At 38.3% G+C, this 19,835-nt stretch overlaps 3 protein-coding genes across 4 annotated transcripts in view; 1 reads left to right on the forward strand and 2 right to left on the reverse strand.

Moving 5' to 3' along the window:
- LOC136026655 (small ribosomal subunit protein uS9m-like) overlaps window positions 1–19,835 on the reverse strand; it is a 507,124-nt gene that overhangs the window by 129,561 nt on the left and 357,728 nt on the right. The window lies entirely within an intron of this gene.
- The window catches only part of LOC136026653 (DNA-directed RNA polymerase III subunit RPC5-like), a 140,953-nt gene that overhangs the window by 108,032 nt on the left and 13,086 nt on the right, over window positions 1–19,835 (forward strand). The gene's annotated exons all lie outside the window — the stretch shown is intronic.
- On the reverse strand, window positions 6,790–8,479 carry LOC136025619 (lysine--tRNA ligase-like). The gene has a single exon (XM_065701612.1). It carries the CDS (start codon window positions 8,293–8,295, stop codon window positions 6,790–6,792), a length of 1,506 nt encoding a protein of 501 aa, XP_065557684.1. The 5' UTR covers window positions 8,296–8,479.

Genomic DNA, 19,835 nt, shown 5'->3' on the forward strand with positions numbered 1-19,835 from the left:
AGGTACAATGAAGCAAACAGCTACAAACAACTAAGCCGATAGCTGCAGGTTCAACAAAGCAAACAGCTTCAAACAACTAAGCCAACAGCTTCAGGTACAATGAAGCAAAGAGCAACATACAACTAAGCCAACAGCTGCAGGCACAATGAAGCAAACAGCTGCAAATAACTAAGCCAACAGCTGCAGGTACAATGAAGCAAACAGCTATAAAACAACTAAGCCAATAGCTGCAGGTTCAACAAAGCAAACAGCTGCAAACAACTAAGCCAACAGCTGCAGGTACAATGAAGCAAACAGCTACATACAACTAAGCCAACAGCTGCAGGCACAATGAAGCAAACAGCTTCAAATAACTAAGCCAACAGCTGCAGGTACAATGAAGCAAACAGCTACATACAACTAATCCAAGAGCTGCAGGTTCAACAAAGTAAACAGCTGCAAACAACTAAGCCAACAGCTGCAGGTACAATGAAGCAAACAGCTGCAAACAACCAAGCCAACAGCTGCAGGTACAATGTAGCAAACAGCTACAAACAACTAAGCCAATAGCTGTAGGTAAAATGAAGTAAACAGCTACAAACAACTAAGCCAATAGCTGTAGGTAAAATGAAGCAAACAGCTGCAGGTACAATGAAGCAAACAGCTACAAACAGCTAAGCCAATAGCTGCAGGTTCAACAAAGCAAACACCTCAAACAACTAAGCCAACAGCTGCAGGTACAATGAAGCAAACAGCTACTAACAACTAAGCCAATAGCTGCAGGTTCAACAAAGCAAACAGCTGCAAACAACTAAGCCAATAGCTGCAGGTTCAACAAAGTAAACAGCTGCAAACAACTAAGCCAACAGCTTCAGGTACAATGAAGCAAACAGCTACATACAACTAAGCCAACAGCTGCAGGTACAATGAAGCAAACAGCTGCAAATAACTAAGCCAACAGCTGCAGGTACAATGAAGCAAACAGCTACAAACAACTAAGCCAATAGCTGTAGGTAAAATGAAGCAAACAGCTGCAAACAACTAAGCCAACAGCTGCAGGTACAATGAAGCAAACAGCTACATACAACTATTCCAAGAGCTGCAGGTTCAACAAAGCAAACAGCTGCAAACAACTAAGCCCACAGCTGCAGGTACAATGAAGCAAACAGCTGCCAAAAGCTGCAGGTACAATGAAGCAAATAGCTACAAACAACTAAGCCAATAGCTGTAGGTAAAATGAAGCAAACAGCTACAAACAACTAAGCCAATAGCTGTAGGTAAAATGAAGCAAACAGCTGCAAACAACTAAGCCAACAGCTGCAGGTACAATGAAGCAAACAGCTGCAAACAACTAAGCCAACAGCTGCAGGTACAATGAAGCAAACAGCTACAAACAACTAAGCCAATAGCTGTAGGTAAAATGAAGCAAACAGCTGCAAACAACTAAGCCAACAGCTGCAGGTACAATGAAGCAAACAGCTACATACAACTAAGCCAACAGCTGCAGGTTCAACAAAGCAAACAGCTGCAAACAACTAAGCCAATTGCTGTAGGTAAAATGAAGCAAACAGCTACAAACAACTAAGCCAATAGCTGTAGGTAAATTGAAGCAAACAGCTGCAAACAACTAAGCCAACAGCTGCAGGTACAATGAAGCAAACAGCTGCAAACAACTAAGCCAACAGCTGCAGGTACAATGAAGCAAACAGCTAGAAACAACTAAGCCAATAGCTGTAGATAAAATGAAGCAAACAGCTGCAAACAACTAAGCCAACAGCTCCAGGTACAATGAAGCAAACAGCTACAAACAACTAAGCCAATTGCTGTAGGTACAATGAAGCAAACAGCTACAAACAGCTAATCCAAGAGCTGCAGGCTCAACAAAATAAACAGCTGCAAACAACTAAGCCAACAGCTGCAGGTACAATGAAGCAAACAGCTGCAAACAACTAAGCCAACAGCTGCAGGTACAATGTAGCAAACAGCTACAAACAACTAAGCCAATAGCTGTAGGTAAAATGAAGTAAACAGCTACAAACAACTAATCCAATAGCTGCAGGTTCAACAAAGCAAAGAGCTGCAAACAACTAAGCCAACAGCTGCAGGTACAATGAAGCAAACAGCTACAAACAACTAAGCCAATAGCTGCAGGTTCAACAAAGCAAACAGCTGCAAACAACTAAGCCAATAGCTGCAGGTTCAACAAAGTAAACAGCTGCAAACAACTATGCCACAGCTTCAGGTACAATGAAGCAAACAGCTACATACAACTAAGCCAACAGCTGCAGGTACAATGAAGCAAACAGCTGCAAATAACTAAGCCAACAGCTGCAGGTACAATGAAGCAAACAGCTGCAAACAACTAAGACAACAGCTGCAGGTACAATGAAGCAAACAGCTACAAACAACTAAGCCAATAGCTGCAGGTACAATGAAGCAAACAGCTGCAAACAACTAAGCCAACAGCTGCAGGTACAATGAAGCAAATAGCTACAAACAACTAAGCCAATAGCTGTAGGTAAAATGAAGCAAACAGCTGCAAAATACTAAGCCAACAGCTGCAGGTACAATGAAGCAAACAGCTGCAAACAACTAAGCCAACAGCTGCAGGTACAATTAAGCAAACAGCTGCAAACAACTAAGCCAACAGCTGCAGGTACAATGAAGCAAACTGCTACAAACAACTAAGCCAATAGCTGTAGGTAAAATGAAGCAAACAGCTGCAAACAACTAAGCCAACAGCTGCAGGTACAATGAAGCAAACAGCTAAATACAACTAAGCCAACAGCTGCAGGTTCAACAAAGCAAACAGCTGCAAACAACTAAGCCAACAGCTGCAGGTACAATGAAGCAAACAGCTACAAACAACTGAGCCAATTGCTGTAGGTACAATGAAGCAAACAGCTACAAACAACTAAGCCAATAGCTGTAGGTAAAATGAAGCAAACAGCTGCAAACAACTAAGCCAACAGCTGCAGGTACAATGAAGCAAACAGCTACAAACAACTAAGCCAACAGCTGCAGGTACAATGTAGCAAACAGCTACAAACAACTAAGCCAATAGCTGTAGGTAAAATGAAGTAAACAGCTACAAACAACTAAGCCAATAGCTGCAGGTTCAACAAAGCAAAGAGCTGCAAACAACTAAGCCAACAGCTGCAGGTACAATGAAGCAAACAGCTACAAACAACTAAGCCAATAGCTGCAGGTTCAACAAAGCAAACAGCTGCAAACAACTAAGCCAATAGCTGCAGGTTCAACAAAGTAAACAGCTGCAAACAACTAAGCCACAGCTTCAGGTACAATGAAGCAAACAGCTACATACAACTAAGCCAACAGCTGCAGGTACAATGAAGCAAACAGCTGCAAATAACTAAGCCAACAGCTGCAGGTACAATGAAGCAAACAGCTGCAAACAACTAAGCCAACAGCTGCAGGTACAATGAAGCAAACAGCTAGAAACAACTAAGCCAATAGCTGTAGATAAAATGAAGCAAACAGCTGCAAACAACTAAGCCAACAGCTCCAGGTACAATGAAGCAAACAGCTACAAACAACTAAGCCAATTGCTGTAGGTACAATGAAGCAAACAGCTACAAACAACTAATCCAAGAGCTGCAGGCTCAACAAAATAAACAGCTGCAAACAACTAAGCCAACAGCTGCAGGTACAATGAAGCAAACAGCTGCAAACAACTAAGCCAACAGCTGCAGGTACAATGAAGCAAACAGCTACAAACAACTAAGCCAATAGCTGCAGGATCAACAAAGCAAACAGCTGCAAACAACTAAGCCAATAGCTGCAGGTTCAACAAAGTAAACAGCTACAAACAACTAAGCCACAGCTTCAGGTACAATGAAGCAAACAGCTACATACAACTAAGCCAACAGCTGCAGGTACAATGAAGCAAACAGCTGCAAATAACTAAGCCAACAGCTGCAGGTACAATGAAGCAAACAGCTACAAACAACTAAGCCAATAGCTGTAGGTAAAATGAAGCAAACAGCTGCAAACAACTAAGCCAACAGCTGCAGGTACAATGAAGCAAACGGCTACATACAACTAATCCAAGAGCTGCAGGTTCAACAAAGCAAACAGCTGCAAACAACTAAGCCAACAGCTGCAGGTACAATGAAGCAAACAGCTGCAAACAACTAAGCCAACAGCTGCAGGTACAATGAAGCAAATAGCTACAAACAACTAAGCCAATAGCTGTAGGTAAAATAAAGCAAACAGCTACAAACAACTAAGCCAATAGCTGTTGGTAAAATGAAGCAAACAGCTGCAAAAAACTAAGCCAACAGCTGCAGGTACAATGAAGCAAACAGCTGCAAACAACTAAGCCAACAGCTGCAGGTACAATGAAGCAAACAGCTGCAAACAACTAAGCCAACAGCTGCAGGTACAATGAAGCAAACTGCTACAAACAACTAAGCCAATAGCTGTAGGTAAAATGAAGCAAACAGCTGCAAACAACTAAGCCAACAGCTGCAGGTACAATGAAGCAAACAGCTAAATACAACTAAGCCAACAGCTGCAGGTTCAACAAAGCAAACAGCTGCAAACAACTGAGCCAACAGCTGCAGGTACAATGAAGCAAACAGCTACAAACAACTAAGCCAATTGCTGTAGGTACAATGAAGCAAACAGCTACAAACAACTAAGCCAATAGCTGTAGGTAAAATGAAGCAAACAGCTGCAAACAACTAAGCCAACAGCTGCAGGTACAATGAAGCAAACAGCTACAAACAACTAAGCCAATAGCTGCAGGTTCAACAAAGCAAACAGCTGCAAACAACTAAGCCAACAGCTGCAAACAACTAAGCCAACAGCTGCAGGTACAATGAAGCAAACAGCTACAAACAACTAAGCCAACAGCTGCAGGTTCAACAAAGCAAACAGCTGCAAACAACTAAGCCAACAGCTGCAGGTACAATGAAGCAAACAGCTGCAAACAACTAAGCCAACAGCTGCAGGTTCAACAAAGCCAACAGCTGCAGGTACAATGAAGCAAACAGCTGCAAACAACTAAGCCAACAGCTGCAGGTTCAACAAAGCAAACAGCTGCAAACAACTAAGCCAACAGCTGCAGGTACAATGAAGCAAACAGCTGCAAACAACTAAGCAAACAGCTGCAGGTACAATGAAGCAAACAACTAAGCCAACAGCTGCAGGTTCAACAAAGCAAACAGCTGCAAACAACAAAGCCAACAGCTGCAGGTACAATGAAGCGAACAGCTGCAAACAACTAAGCCAATAGCTGCAGGTTCAATTAAGCAAACAGCTGCAAACAACTAAGCCAACAGCTGCAGGTACAATGAAGCAAACAGCTACAAACAACTAAGCCAATAGCTGCAGGTTCAACAAAGCAAACAGCTGCAAACAACTAAGCCAACAGCTGCAGGTACAATGAAGCGAACAGCTGCAAACCACTAAGCCAACAGCTGCAGGTACAATGAAGCAAACAGCTGCAAACAACTAAGCCAACAGCTGCAGGTTCAACAAAGCAAACAGCTGCAAACAACTAAGCCAACAGCTGCAGGTACAATGAAGCAAACAGCTGCAAACAACTAAGCCAACAGCTGCAGGTACAATGAAGCAAACAACTGCAAACAACTAAGCCAACAGCTGCAGGTTCAACAAAGCAAACAGCTGCAAACAACAAAGCCAACAGCTGCAGGTACAATTAAGCGAACAGCTGCAAACAACTAAGCCAACAGCTGCAGGTACAATGAAGCAAACAGCTGCAAACAACTAAGCCAACAGCTGCAGGTTCAACAAAGTCAACAGCTGCAGGTACAATGAAGCAAACAGCTACAAACAACTAAGCCAACAGCTGCAGGTTCAACAAAGCAAACAGCTGCAAACAACTAAGCCAACAGCTGCAGGTACAATGAAGCAAACAGCTGCAAACAACTAAGCCAACATCTGCAGGTACAATGAAGCAAACAGCTGCAAGCAACTAAGCCAACAGCTGCAGGTTCAACAAAGCAAACAGCTGCAAATAACTAAGCCAACAGCGGCAGGTACAATGAAGCAAACAGCTACAAACAACTAAGCCAATAGCTGCAGGTTCAACAAAGCAAACAGCTGCAAACAGCTAAGCCAACAGCTGCAGGTACAATGAAGCAAACAGCTGCAAGCAACTAAGCCAACAGCTGCAGGTTCAACAAAGCAAACAGCTGCAAACAACTAAGCCAACAGCGGCAGGTACAATGAAGCAAACAGCTACAAACAACTAAGCCAATAGCTGCAGGTTCAACAAAGCAAACAGCTGCAAACAACTAAGCCAACAGCTGCAGGTACAATGAAGCAAACAGCTGCAAACAACTAAGCCAACAGCTGCAGGTACAATGAAGCAAACAGCTACAAACAACTAAGCCAATAGCTGCAGGTTCAACAAAGCAAACAGCTGCAAACAACTAAGCCAACAGCTGCAGGTACAATGAAGCAAACAGCTGCAAACAACTAAGCCAACAGCTGCAGGTTCAACAAAGCAAACAGCAGCAAACAACTAAGCCAACAGCTGCAGGTACAATGAAGCAAACAGCTGCAAACACCGGCAGCCCCTTTGGATAAACCTAAAGAGGCACGAGGGCTTAAGGATCTTGAAAGGCTGGCACAGGCTTGGGCAAATCTATCGTCTAACGCCAAGTCCCGGTAGTCCGTTGGCATGTAGAAAGAATAAACAACTGTGGTGTTTACTTGCACGGCAACAAAAAAAGATTCCTCTGCATAAAGGGTCGGATCCAAATGCTTGTTAACAAATACGACAACACCACCGGAGGGTCTGCCTCGTTCTGAGGCCTTTTATCTTTGGGCTAAATTGCGTGGAAAAAGCAAAATTTCCTTAATGGTACAACTATTCGTTAGTAACATGGAAATTCTGTCAATACCCATACCCCAGCGACCAGTTGGGGGGAGGCCGTGTTCCAAGGCAATACAAATATCATTCTCTACCATTTGTGCTTCATCGTCTCCATCAGCTTTGTCCTTAGCCTGCTGAGCAAATCTTTCTCGCTGTACGAAAGGATCATTGAGCTCTGTGTAAGCTTTACAAATTTCCATTTTGTTTACAAAGAGGTCAAATCTTTCGCTCAAGCCTTTTTCATATGTATGATACTTTGCTAGTGGGCTCATAACTTGGGGATGATCAATAATGAATGTTGGGTTTGTGCACTCCTTTTCTAAAAAGTGACCAACAAGCTTATCTAGTAATCGAGCGGCAGTTCGTGGAGGTAAGCATTTAATCCCATGTTTTGTGGAAATTTGATCTAGAATTTCCACAGCTTCGGGGGAATCCAAAGTACTGGGATGTGGCAGTTTTTGTTTTATTTTTTTTTCCAGCTCTGGGATAACTGCCATTCTTCGAAATGGAGGCGTGAAGTCCATTTGAATCGGGCCATCTGGACCTTTAGGCTGGTAATTGATTTTATATTTGCCATAAAGGCTTTTTACCATACCAGAGAGCATATCTTCAGTTATGCTCATCAGATCCTCGTAATCAGCATAGGCCATAAACAGTTCACAAGTAGTGAACTCAGGATTGTGCGTCAAATCTGTACTCTCATTCCTGAACACTTTGCCCAGTTCATAAGCTCTGTCAATACCACCAACGGCTAGCATCTTAAGACACAGTTCTAAAGCGATCCTCGTGAACATTTTTGAATTATGTTCATTGTGATGAGTGACAAGGGGTTTCGCAGTGGCACCCATCATTGGTGTTTCAACCTCTAAAAATTCCCTATCATCCAAAAAACGACGTATATAGGAAATAATCCGAGATCGAACGTGGAACTTTTTTACGGTTTCCTTCTTGATCAACAAGTCGAGATACCGCTGTCTGTAGTGTGTTTCTGCATCTTCCCACCGAAGGCAACGGGGTAGCATGTAAAGACACGGTGATAGTAATTCTATCTTTTCTGGACGGATTGAGAGCTCACCCTTCTCGGTTTTACATGGGTAACCTACACATCCAATAATATCACCTCTTCCGATTCTTTTGACATCGTCAAAAAATTTATTCACAGATTGGTAGCTTCTAGCGTCGACAATCACTTGTATTGTCGTCATGTTACCACGAAGATCATAAAATAGCTTCTTTTCGGACTCTCGAACAGCATGAATCCGTCCAGCAACTGATACTTTCTCTTTTGAGGACTGTCTGACATCAAGCTGGTTGTATTTTTCTACGAATTTAGGCAACGATGTGGTAGCCTTAAATTTGTGAGGGTAGGGCTCAAAAGTGCCATCACTTTTAGCAGCTTGAATAACAGCTCTTCGTAATTGGAAGTACTTCTTCTGAAGTGCCTTCATTTCATTCAGTGTCTCTTCCTTCTTGCTAAAATTGGGGCTGTCATTGTCTATTTTTTCTTGTAAATAAAGTTGTTCCTTTATTTCTTTTGATGGCTCTTCTTTCTTAAAATATTGTTTAATCTTCTTTGCCCCATACCAAACAGCAAATCCAGCACACGAGGCTGGTATAAGAACTTTCAGTACTTTTTTTTAACATTATTTTGATTTTAAATGAATGCAACCGCTGGGAGGCCAGCCATATAAAGCAAAAGTGACGTCATGGTATTTTTACTCTTATGATGCTTATTTCAAGATGATGTCATAACAATTGCATTTCCATGGTGTTAAAACAACTTGAAATGATTTTATCACTGAATATGACGTCATTCTAACGGTGCTGCTATATTAGATGCAAAAGGTGGAACTAGATTGATCTTACAAAAATAAAGAAAATTATTCATATTAAAGTTTACAAATAATTTATTTGTTATTTGCTATTTTGAGGGGTCTGTACAGTTAGTACTCAACTGTTTACAGGTTAAATTTTATAGAATCTGGTCGATCATAAAGCTAGTATTAGCTATTTTTGATTCGATTTAAGTTACAGTTGTGTATAAATTATGCTCAAACTGTCAAGCCACGTTTAAAGGGGTGAACCTAATACACGCTGGCTAACGTGCGTTGTTTGCATGATGACTCATGATGCCATTTTAGATTTTTCTTCTTCTGATACTCAGAACTAGCAAAGAGCTGCTACACTGATATTCAATAAAAAAAAAACAATCATAAAAAAAAATCATAAGATTAGCGCAACAACTAAGAACTGGCTAAACAATGCCAAAAACAACAAAATCAGAAAGGCAAAACCATTCATTAGTAAAAAAAAAAAAAAAAATAAGCGGCAAAATATCAGACAGATAAAAAGATAAAAACCAAAATAAAACTAAATAAAAGTGAGATAAAATTAGCGTTAAAAAGTTTAAAAGAGGACGCATAAACAAGGGAGAGGGAGCAAAAGAATTAAACGAACATACAACTTGGTTATAACCAGTACCAAAGGAAAAAAAAAATGAAAACTAGCGGTTTATTTATCAGTAATAAAGGGGACAAAGGTTTTCTTAACCTGGAGGTTAAGCAACGGAAGGAGGGCAAGATAGAAAAGGGTTCAGAAACAGTACGGGGCAAGTGATGTATGGATGGGAGGTGGCTTTAGGGGAATATGTTTTCCTTGGGAAGGTTTATTATTGCATTTTTTGCAAAATGGTTCCTCTCTTGTGCTCAAGAATTTCCACCTTCGGCCAGGGGTGGATCTAGAAAAAAATCTTGGGGGGGCACCAGACCAAGGATGCCAATCTGTATCGAGCGAAATGATAGACGAGAGTGTAGATATTGCTTTCGTCGGACTAGTTCGTTTGTGTGAATCTGGTTGGTGCTGATGTGAAATACTACTACTACTACTAATAATAATAATAACTCACTGCAGCACCAAGCCACCTGATGCCAACACAGCTACGCACGCTCCTCCTCCAACCTAATCTATTTAAAACCTCCCTCTTTACACCCGCCTAGGAAGTTCCCATTTCCTTTAAATCTTTATTTATGACATCCTCCCAACCCAGACAAGGACGACCTACTTTCCGTGTAGCCCCAGACGGTTGGCAAAAAAGCCCAATCTTCGGTAATCTGTCATCCTTCATCCGTAGAACGTGGCGTAGCCATCTCAATCTTTCTTTCATTATAGCCCTAGAAAGCGGGATTGAACCACATTTTTCGTATAACCTACTGTTTGAAATACGTTCAGTCAGCCGGGTACCCAAAACAATCCATAGACAATTTCTCTGGAAAACATCTAGTTAATTTTCATCTGCTTTTCGGAGCGCCCATGCTTCAGAACCGTATTTGATCACTGTCATCACTGTAGCTTCCAATATTCTAATCTTGGCTTGCAGACTTATCTTTCTATTCTTCCAAACTTTTCTTAACTGTGATAAAACACCCTGAGTCTTAGCTATTCTACTTTTAATATCTTCACTACTCCCACCATCTTTACTAATAATACTACCAAGGTAACTGAAGCTCCCAACCTGATCAATCTTTTCGTTGCCTAATGTCACCTGTTCATCTTCACTTATTCCTAGCCTTAGTGACTTAGTCTTCTTAACATTAATTTTCAAGCCTATTTTAGCACCCTGAACTCGCAAAACCTCTAAAACTTCATTCATTTTGCTCACACTTTCATCTAATATGCTTAAATCATCAGCATAATCTAAGTCCAGGAGCGTTTTTCCTCCCCATTTGATTTGTGGTCTCCAATTGCTATTCCTGTGCTCCTTAAGACGAAGTCCATCAAAATGATCCATATAAAGGGGGATAGAGCACAACCCTGCTTAACTTCTGATTTAATACAAAACAAGTTGCTAACCTCATTTCCTACCTTAACCGCAGCAGTATTATTCTCGTACATAGGACAAATCACTTTAATGTATTTTTCTGGTATACCATATAACGATAAGACCTTTGTTAACGCTCTTCTATCAACAGAATCGAAAGCTTGCTCAAAATCAATAAAACTGAGGACCAAAGGTGTTTGACAACGAAGGGACTTCTCAATTATTAAGCTAAGATTGAAAACTTGGTCTACACATCACGCAGCAGGGTCTAATACCCAAATATATTTAAAGTTCCTAATTTTTTAGAAAACCATCCAAGTCTAAGAAGGATAGAGAAAAGTGCAATATATTAGTGTCAATAAAAAAATATAAGGTAAAGGATACGGCATTAGACTTTACAGTCCCTACCGGTGGTGCTGATCTCCGTTTCTTGGTCCTTCATCCAGGCAATGCACTGGGGGGCTGGGGACCAACCATCTGCATACCCTTTCTGTTTACCTTCTCCAGATTTCTCCAGTTACCCATTTAGAGCTGAATGTAGAGCCTAGTGTAAATAGATATTTCATCAAAGGTAGATGAGGATTTTATTTACCAATCTCTGTTATGACAAATTGCGCCTTCGGTGGGTCCATACCAATATGGCTGCATACAAGGCAGCAGCTCGCATTATGCCTAGCAGGTTTGCCAATTTCTGACTTCTAAAAAAAGGCACAAAGCAAGGCCAAAAAAGTGATTTTTGTTCAAAAAGAGCCATGAATTTATGCCCACAACTATTCCATGTGAAAAAAAAAATTGCGCATCCCCTTTTATGCGTCTTCTCTGAGGTAAAAAAAGAGTGTATTTCACGCGAAAAAATGTGCAAGTTTGCAACCCTGTTCCTTGGGTTAAGTGCTCTTTTGACATATGGACCAACTACTAACATTGAAAGAGAATAAGAACTGACACCCAAAAGGAGTAATCACTCCTTCCGCATCCCCTCTGAGGTAAAAAAAAAGTACATTTCACACGAATAGTGTGCAAAAGTGTGCAGATGTCGCTGGACACTAGTAATATTGTCGATTTGTTTTTGGGGGCCGGCAGAAAAGTACTCGACCTTATAAAACACCAGCTCATATTAACAAAACAGAAGGAGATGGGAGTTCAAACTCAAATACTACTGTCTTCACAGACTTTACTACCCAGTGTCTATCAAAAGACCTACAAGTGAGTGAATGCAAATCGAATTTTCTACAATTCGATTTTGTACGATGATGTTCTAAAATGCTGCAGACTAAGTTTTAAGATAAAAAAAAAGCGGGTTCAGAAAAAGTAGAGGATGTGTTGACCGGATTTTCACTCCTAATCTTATAATTCAGAAAATTTTGAGTTATCAAAGACCTTCGGTCCTCGGTTTTATAAATTATGACCAGGCAATCAGATTTTATTCATAGTGCCACTCAAACGGGACATTATAACCCCAGATGTGCCGTTTCCAACTGTTTTCTTTGGAACAATCCTAAGCTTAACTTTTACAGCTAATTGCTCGTTTAAGCTACCTGTTGCCTATAACGCACGCAATAGTCACTACTCAATCACAAGTTTAACAAGTATGTGTAGGCTGGATTTCTCTGACTGCCAACTCTTATTGACATAGACAGCCTACATCAGGCCAATCCTCGAGCATTGCTGCCCGTTTTGGGGCCTGAAAACAATGCTTACATGTCCATAGAACTAAAAGATGTCCAAAAACGCGCTACTAAAATAATGCTAGGGCCCCACTTCAGCAACTCTGAAAGTGATCTTTAACTTGCCTATTATCCGCTCAAAGAAATGATTTTATAAAATTAGCAAACAAGAAACACCGATCTATTTTTCCAGCATCTACACAGATCGGCAAAATTACCAAATATCAGAATAAACTACGATCCCTTAATTACCGTTCGAACAGATCTGTAAACTTCTTGGTGCCATTTTCTGTAGGCGTATTTACCAAATGACCTTCTTTTTTTATTTTTTAATTCTTTTGTGACTGTAAAAGTAGCATAATTTAGAGTTCATTTTTTAGTGCTACAATAGCTATATAAATTAACAAATAAAAAATTATGTGGAAAACAATTGGACCGTATAATTGATTACACTAATTAGGCTATTCATCGCTCAAACTATGCAAAATGTGATCGTTAAGCGTTAAGCTGTTCACACCTCCTTCGTCTTAGATGCTTAGGTCTTACATCCATGTCACAATGGTAGTGACCGCTTATGATAGTAGACCCGACGTTGGATATTTTAAAACATAGTCGTTTCATAATAAAACATCTCCTAATTTGAATCATTTTTATAAAATTCTGAAAAATGTTGTGCCAACTTTGCCTCTCACTGAGACTATCTCTCTTGGTATTACTCCAATTAGCCATGGCTCTCAAGTTTCTATTCACTTTCACCAAGTTGATTTTGCTTTATAAAAAAACGACGCCTTCGTAGGATGGATGATAGACTATCAACAAGTGAATTATTTTAATACGATTCTGAAAAAGGTTATGCAAGCTTTGTCTCTCACTGAGACTATCCCTCTTGGTATTACTCCAATTAGCTATGGCTCTAAAGTTTTTATTCACTTCTGCCAAATTGATTCTAATTCAACTCCTTCCTTAATTCCCTCTAAATTTCATCTTAAGTCTTAATTAGCTTAATTAATAATTTATATTTCCATATCTTTTAAAAATCACATCACACAAATCAAAATAGTTGCATGAAACTAGAATAATAAAAAAAAAACGTTAATGAGACTAGGTATATGTGAAGTGGACGTAATTCAGGATCACCTTACGGTTTAACCCATAATCATAAAAGCCCCAATAAGTAACAAACATAGTTTGTAACAACTATGTAAAACTAATAAAAAAATCGCTACCTGAACAAAATTTCACACTGCTTTTAAATAATTTTTTTCTTCTTTTCAAAACTGAAAGTGTAATACTGGTCACAATGTTTCTATGCTTAAGAAACTTTTACACAGTTGCGATCATGCCTCATACAACAGCTTAAATATGAATGGCCTTGTCTTAGTTCCTGTTTAAGACAAATAGAACAGACATCAAGCTCTTCACATTTCCGAATCAAAAGGTATTTCAACTCTGTTACAGGGTAGAACGTCAATACTATGATAAGTAAGAGAAATAGAACATTATTTAACTTTTGTGTTATTAGGACTATCTGTTTCATTCACGTTATCACCGAAAGACGGGACAGCAACTAAAAAAGACTTGGGATATAAGAACGTTTAACGCATATGCTTTATACGGTAAACGAGTTTTATGCGTTCATGGTCGCATTATGTTGTGAATTTGGCTTTTATTTTATTATTATTTTCCTACTTTCTTTTTTAATTTTTTACGTTATAATACGTTTATAAATGTATTAACAATGAATCTTAAATAAATCCAATTATTCAAGGTGCCAAGACAACATTTAGAACAGACGAGGGGAAAAATAGGAAAGAAAGCCTTTACACTGATTACTTTTTCCCACAAAAAAAAAATATTGAATGAATAAAGCCAAATATAAACTATTAAATGCATTAAAATTGGAGTCTAAAGTTCAAATAATAATATTGAAGGGCAGCAGAAAAATAACCCATAAAAAAAGCTGAAAGAACATAGACCTTAACTAATTCCAAACCTGATTTAGGCTTGTTTTAACCTGATTCAGCTTATGTAAACGGCAAACTCAATTTATTCTAAAATCGATTCAGCTTATCTAAATTCAAAGCAGGTTCAACTTATTTTAAAACCGGTTGTTTAGACTAGTAATTTTTCTACCATCATATTGTTCATGGTCATAACCTGCAAGCAAAGACCAAGATTTGCTCAATATTGGTTATAATTTGAAAGTTGAGTGAAAAAAAGGAAAAAAAAACACGAAAAGCATAACGAAATAAAAAGAAAAAGCACAAAATTTAATAAAACAAAAAGAGCGTAAAATAAATTAGCAGCTACATTTGATTGTAGACCAAAACATTAAGCTGTACTTTATCCAAACAAAACAAATTTAAGAAACATAATCAAGGTTCAAAAATACAGTTTTCGACGTGGGCTTGCTTTGCACAATAAGCAAAATTATAGATTTCTCGAAATTATTGTGAATAACTACTATTAATCAGCTACCCAACTCAAACAGGCCACCATACACGGAATGAAAATCAAGGCAAACGCCACACAAATAAAATAATTCAGATCTAATTCACTAATGGTTATAGTATCTATCGCGAAACTGATTCAATCTAGGTGATGATTGGTCACTATGTCGAAGACTTCCTCGTCCACGTGTTTGTTGAGTCCTTCGCAAATTGGTTCGCTCGCGGTCGTGGTATATTCATTTTATACAAAAGCCAGTAATACTGTTTGCTATAAATTTACCATTTAATTTACAGTAGAAGCAATTATTATATTTGTAAAGAGCATGAAAATAGGCATCAAGTGGTATATTCACTTTATACAAAAGCCAGTAATACTGTTTGCTATAAATTAACCATAAGCAAACATGTACCCTGAGTTTTTTGGTAAAATTCTAGTTAATTGACTTCTTGCTATCTTGGAAAAGGTTTAGGTTAGGAAAATGAAACTTTCAGGGATGGGTCTACAGGCTAAAGTATGTCCCAGAAGGTATTTTAAAGCACCCATCTCCACTCCTTCTCCCTCTAGAGGGCCCTGAAAATTGCCTACATGACAGGTCCTATACCTATTGAAATTTTGACAAAACGACATTTTACCTTAATTTTCAGTTACTAGTTGCTTTTTCTCTGCCTTAAGTTCTGAAAATGCAATTCCTATTATTTGAGTAGAATCTTGAGCCAAATCTTCAAAATTTAGGAAATGTATTTGCATATCTTTAAAACTTTATAAAATGGAATTGAGCAAAGTTATGAAGATGAAAACAATTTTGTTGTACTTCAATTCAGCAGAAGATGTATTTTGCAAGGTTTCACTTTTATAACACAAATATTTTTAAAGGTCATCAAGGGTCAGGGCCCTCTAGAGGGATAAGGAGTGGAGGTAGTTGCTTCAAAATACCTTCCCAGGACACACTTTAGCCTGTAGATTCATCCCTGAAGGTTTCATTTTCCTAACCTAAACCCTTTCTGAGATAGCAAGAAGTCAATTAGCTAGAATTCTACCGTTTTTATATGTAATTAATTAGAAAATATTTATATTAATAGACATTTCAGGTATCTAAGGAACAAACTTAGTCCTAGCATAAAAATTTCGTCCTGAATCCAAATATGAAATTTTTGGGTAAAGTTCTAGTTAATTGACTTCTTGCTATCTCAGAAAGGGTTTAAGTTACTACTGAGGTCTAGAAGGAGTAGTTGACCCCTGCTGCCCCATAGAAAATTATGCCCCTGGTGATTTGTTTACTATTCTCATGATGCCTTTTGTGAATTTCAGTGCAGCAATAAAATGGTTTAAATGTTGAAAAGAGTTGAAAAAAGTATAGGAAAATAAACAGTTTGATTTTTTTAACCTTTAGTTTGCTTTTTATTGACATTTCATCTTAAAAACTCTTGTGAATATCATTCTTGTCAACTCATAAACCAATTTGTTGCTGTGTTAAATTTTATGTGTTAAATCTCAATAACATATATCATGTGTAACCAATGAACAAATTGTCCAATGTAAGATAGGCCAGCCCTTGTCCCGAGGACTATGGGAGGTTGACATCCCTAATACTGGACCTTTAAACATTGCTGAACAAAATAGCTCTCTTAAAATTTCAATCGGATATATTTTGGGGAATGATCGGCTTGGGTGGGGGCTGACGTCCCTCCATTCAGTTTTGACTCGTAAAATGGGCACTAAAATTCAAGACTTCCAATCAAATGAGCTCCATCCGATTCAAAGTTCATACAACTATATGTTCCGTAAAAACCTTATATGCCTTGGGCATAACTTACAACCCTTGCCCATGGGCTCTGGGGGATTGTGTGCACCCTAAAGACATTGTTATATAATTTTTGGACTATTGTTAACAAAATGGCTATTTCACAATTTCAATTGAATGTGCTTTGGGAAAACAGGATGTCACGGGTTGAGAGTTGTAACCCCCTTTTTCTCTACTACTGACCTGAATAACTAAGTTTGGCATTTTAGATCAATTCAGTAAATGCATATTAATACGTGCGGTAATTTTTGCATAGTTTATCCTTTTGGTATTCATATTGGTTATTTTAAAAGATAATTTCAAATAAACTATTCTTCTTTTTTGCAAGGCAATAATACCAATGAAAACGTGGATATCCTGATTGCATAACGGCTTTTAAAGAATTTTTTGATAGTTTGACTTGTCCTTTAATAGGCTGAAACCCTCCCAAAACAAAATCCTGCCGACGCTTCTGTCAAGAAAATGACGATCTTACGTCGTATTAATTTATGAACGTAACAGTAAATAATGATTAGTTTGCCATCTATTATGAAAATATAAATTTCGTGAGGTAGATTATGCCGTGTGAAGCAAAATAAGCTCGTGCCTGTGCATGTTTTTTTTTTTTTTTTTTTTGTATGAGTTTTTCAACTATGATTTTTGCTTTAATTATTCTCAGAAGGAATATTGATTGCAATATTCGTTTTCTAGGGCGACATGGCAATATTGACTGTCATCTAGGGTGGCTATCGATATCAGCCTACGACTCCTATAGAGCTTGAAGAAATTTGCAAATTCTCCCTGTCAAAGACATTAGGGATTAACGAAGAATCGCACCGGAAATCCGTACAGATACTGAATGACTGCATTCCCCAGTATACAGTAGGACACAATGGGCGTGTTAGCGCTATTGACGAGATTATTTCTAAGGAGAGTTTGCCGATTATAGTTACCGGTGCGTCATATAAGGGAGTTAGTGTTAATGATTGTGTTTTAAACGGCATAAGGTCTGCGGAAAATTTGTTTGCGAGATAAGCAGACTCGGGTTGGGAAAACCTGCTTAATGGTGTCTAGTAAATAAAGAGGTTTTGGTTTGGTTTTGCAAATTTGCCAAGGTGAATTGTCCCAAAGACAGAATTTTTTAATTTAAAATTATTGCACTTTTAAATAATATACGATAGCTAACATAGAACATGGGAAGTATGTGAAAATAATTAAAGATAAAATTGAAGAATTGTTTTGAAATGTATAAATCTCGCATATAAATCCATTTCATCTTTTGATAATTCAGATTCACTAAATCTGTTAACTACATCCTCATTCGTGTACCTTTTATTTCAATTTTTTATATTTTTTAAGTTTTACTTGCTTTTTTTAAATTAGAATTACTTACATTTTAACTAAAAAATAAGTAATCCTAATTTAATCGTGTCTAAAATGAATGGGCTCATTTGACACTCATTTAGGACATACTTTGTTTCAAAGGAGGCAGGGGTGACGAGTGAGGACGACACAAAAAATTACACTTCCACCTCAAAGATTGCCTCACTTTGATCACCTACAATGATCACTTAGATTACCAGACAATGATGCCACATTATTCAGGTAACCATTGTAATTGTTACCTACTTTTATTGAGCACCCATCAATGTCAAATAATTTCAATAAAATACCTATTTTATATGAGTATTCAATAATTCATTCGCGTCTTCTTTTTTTTTCAATCTCATTATTGTAAAAATAACTCACAGCAATAACTGAACTAATGGGAAGTTTTTACCGCTTTTATTGTGGTTATCTTTCCAATTTGGAAATGAGACCATTGCAGTGGATGGATGATAAAGAACAATTTCCTTTGTTCCATGGAACACTTTCTAAAAAAAGCCTCAGCAAAAAAAACGCTTTACTCTTGTTTGACAATTATGAAAGCCAAACTTTAGTAGAAGTAGTTTCCTGTTCAAAGATAACGAAATCCGTCGCATAACATTTCCTCCTCATCGCTTTACGTTTTAGCTCAAGCACCATCGAAATGTACCATCAGGGAGTCATTTGATAACTGTATGTAGTTAAATCCTGGTGAGAGAGTTTCAATACATGAAATAGCAAAGTTGTAAAAACATCATTTTCTGGAAAAGTTGAATCCTCGAAACATCACAGATGGTTTTGAGAAGGCAGGGATATGGCCTTTAAATCCGGATGTTTCCACAGAAGATGATTTTTCGTCAGCTGAAGTGACAAACCACCCAGACCATGCTGAACAGATTAACCCGGATCCTTCCAATACGGATGATCCTCACATTGGTCCAGTTCGTGCTTCATCTCCTGTCTTGATGGATCAACTTCAATCGACACCAAACTTGCATATAAGCCCTAACTCCTGAAAGCATCACGCTGTATCAAAAACCAAAAATGCAAGTGGATCCACACAAAAAATGCAGGAAAGGCAAAAGTAGAATTATGACACCCATGCAGGAAAAGAGCAGTAGAAGCAGAGACTGAGGTAAGGCTCTCTAAAAAAAAGGCCAAAGATTACATTCCTTGCTGGTAAAACTAGAGACAACATTTAAGGCATAGATATGTAGCTCCACGACGAGTTCGATGATGACCCGTCAAAAGGAAATAAGTGGTGCCAGATTCAATCTTACTTTTGGTAAAAAGTCTTATTATATTGAATGAAAATAGAGATAAATGCAAGAAGGCTTAAGAGGGATTTTTTTTGTGTGGATTAGAACTACGTGTTCATCACAATAGGTATCCATTCAAACATTTCAATTTGAAAGAAAAATAATAATGTTCAGCTAAAGAAAATTGTAGTTATAGTGTAATCGTGAGAAATAGGTAAGAAAAACAAAAAGTTGTATGGTCCTGAAAAAATAAAAGAAAAAAGATTAAGGTTTTATGAAGAGATTTCAGCTTTATAATAGGGGTAGGAATTTGCGAGGAGGGAGGGATTTAGAAAGAGAAAGTAATTTCTAAGACCACGCTGTTTAAGCATGACAAAATGGGAAAAAAAATCGTAAAGAAGAAAAAAAGATGAAAAAAAGAAAAATAGTTTGGCGACATGTACGCCTCCCTCTCCACGACGAGTTCGATGATGAGTCTTCACATAGTGGAACAGTGGGCTTGAGACTGAAGAAGAATTTTCTCGTGGAAATTTTGTACCCGTAAAACTTATGGTGGGATATATGCCAAATTCTAGTGTTAACCATGTTGGCGAGATTGAAGAAATAAGTGACAGAATAGCAAGAATAAACTACCTGCGCAAGTCTGGTGGGA

This window comes from Artemia franciscana, chromosome 4, assembly GCF_032884065.1.
Source record: "Artemia franciscana chromosome 4, ASM3288406v1, whole genome shotgun sequence".
Classification (NCBI taxonomy): domain Eukaryota; kingdom Metazoa; phylum Arthropoda; class Branchiopoda; order Anostraca; family Artemiidae; genus Artemia; species Artemia franciscana.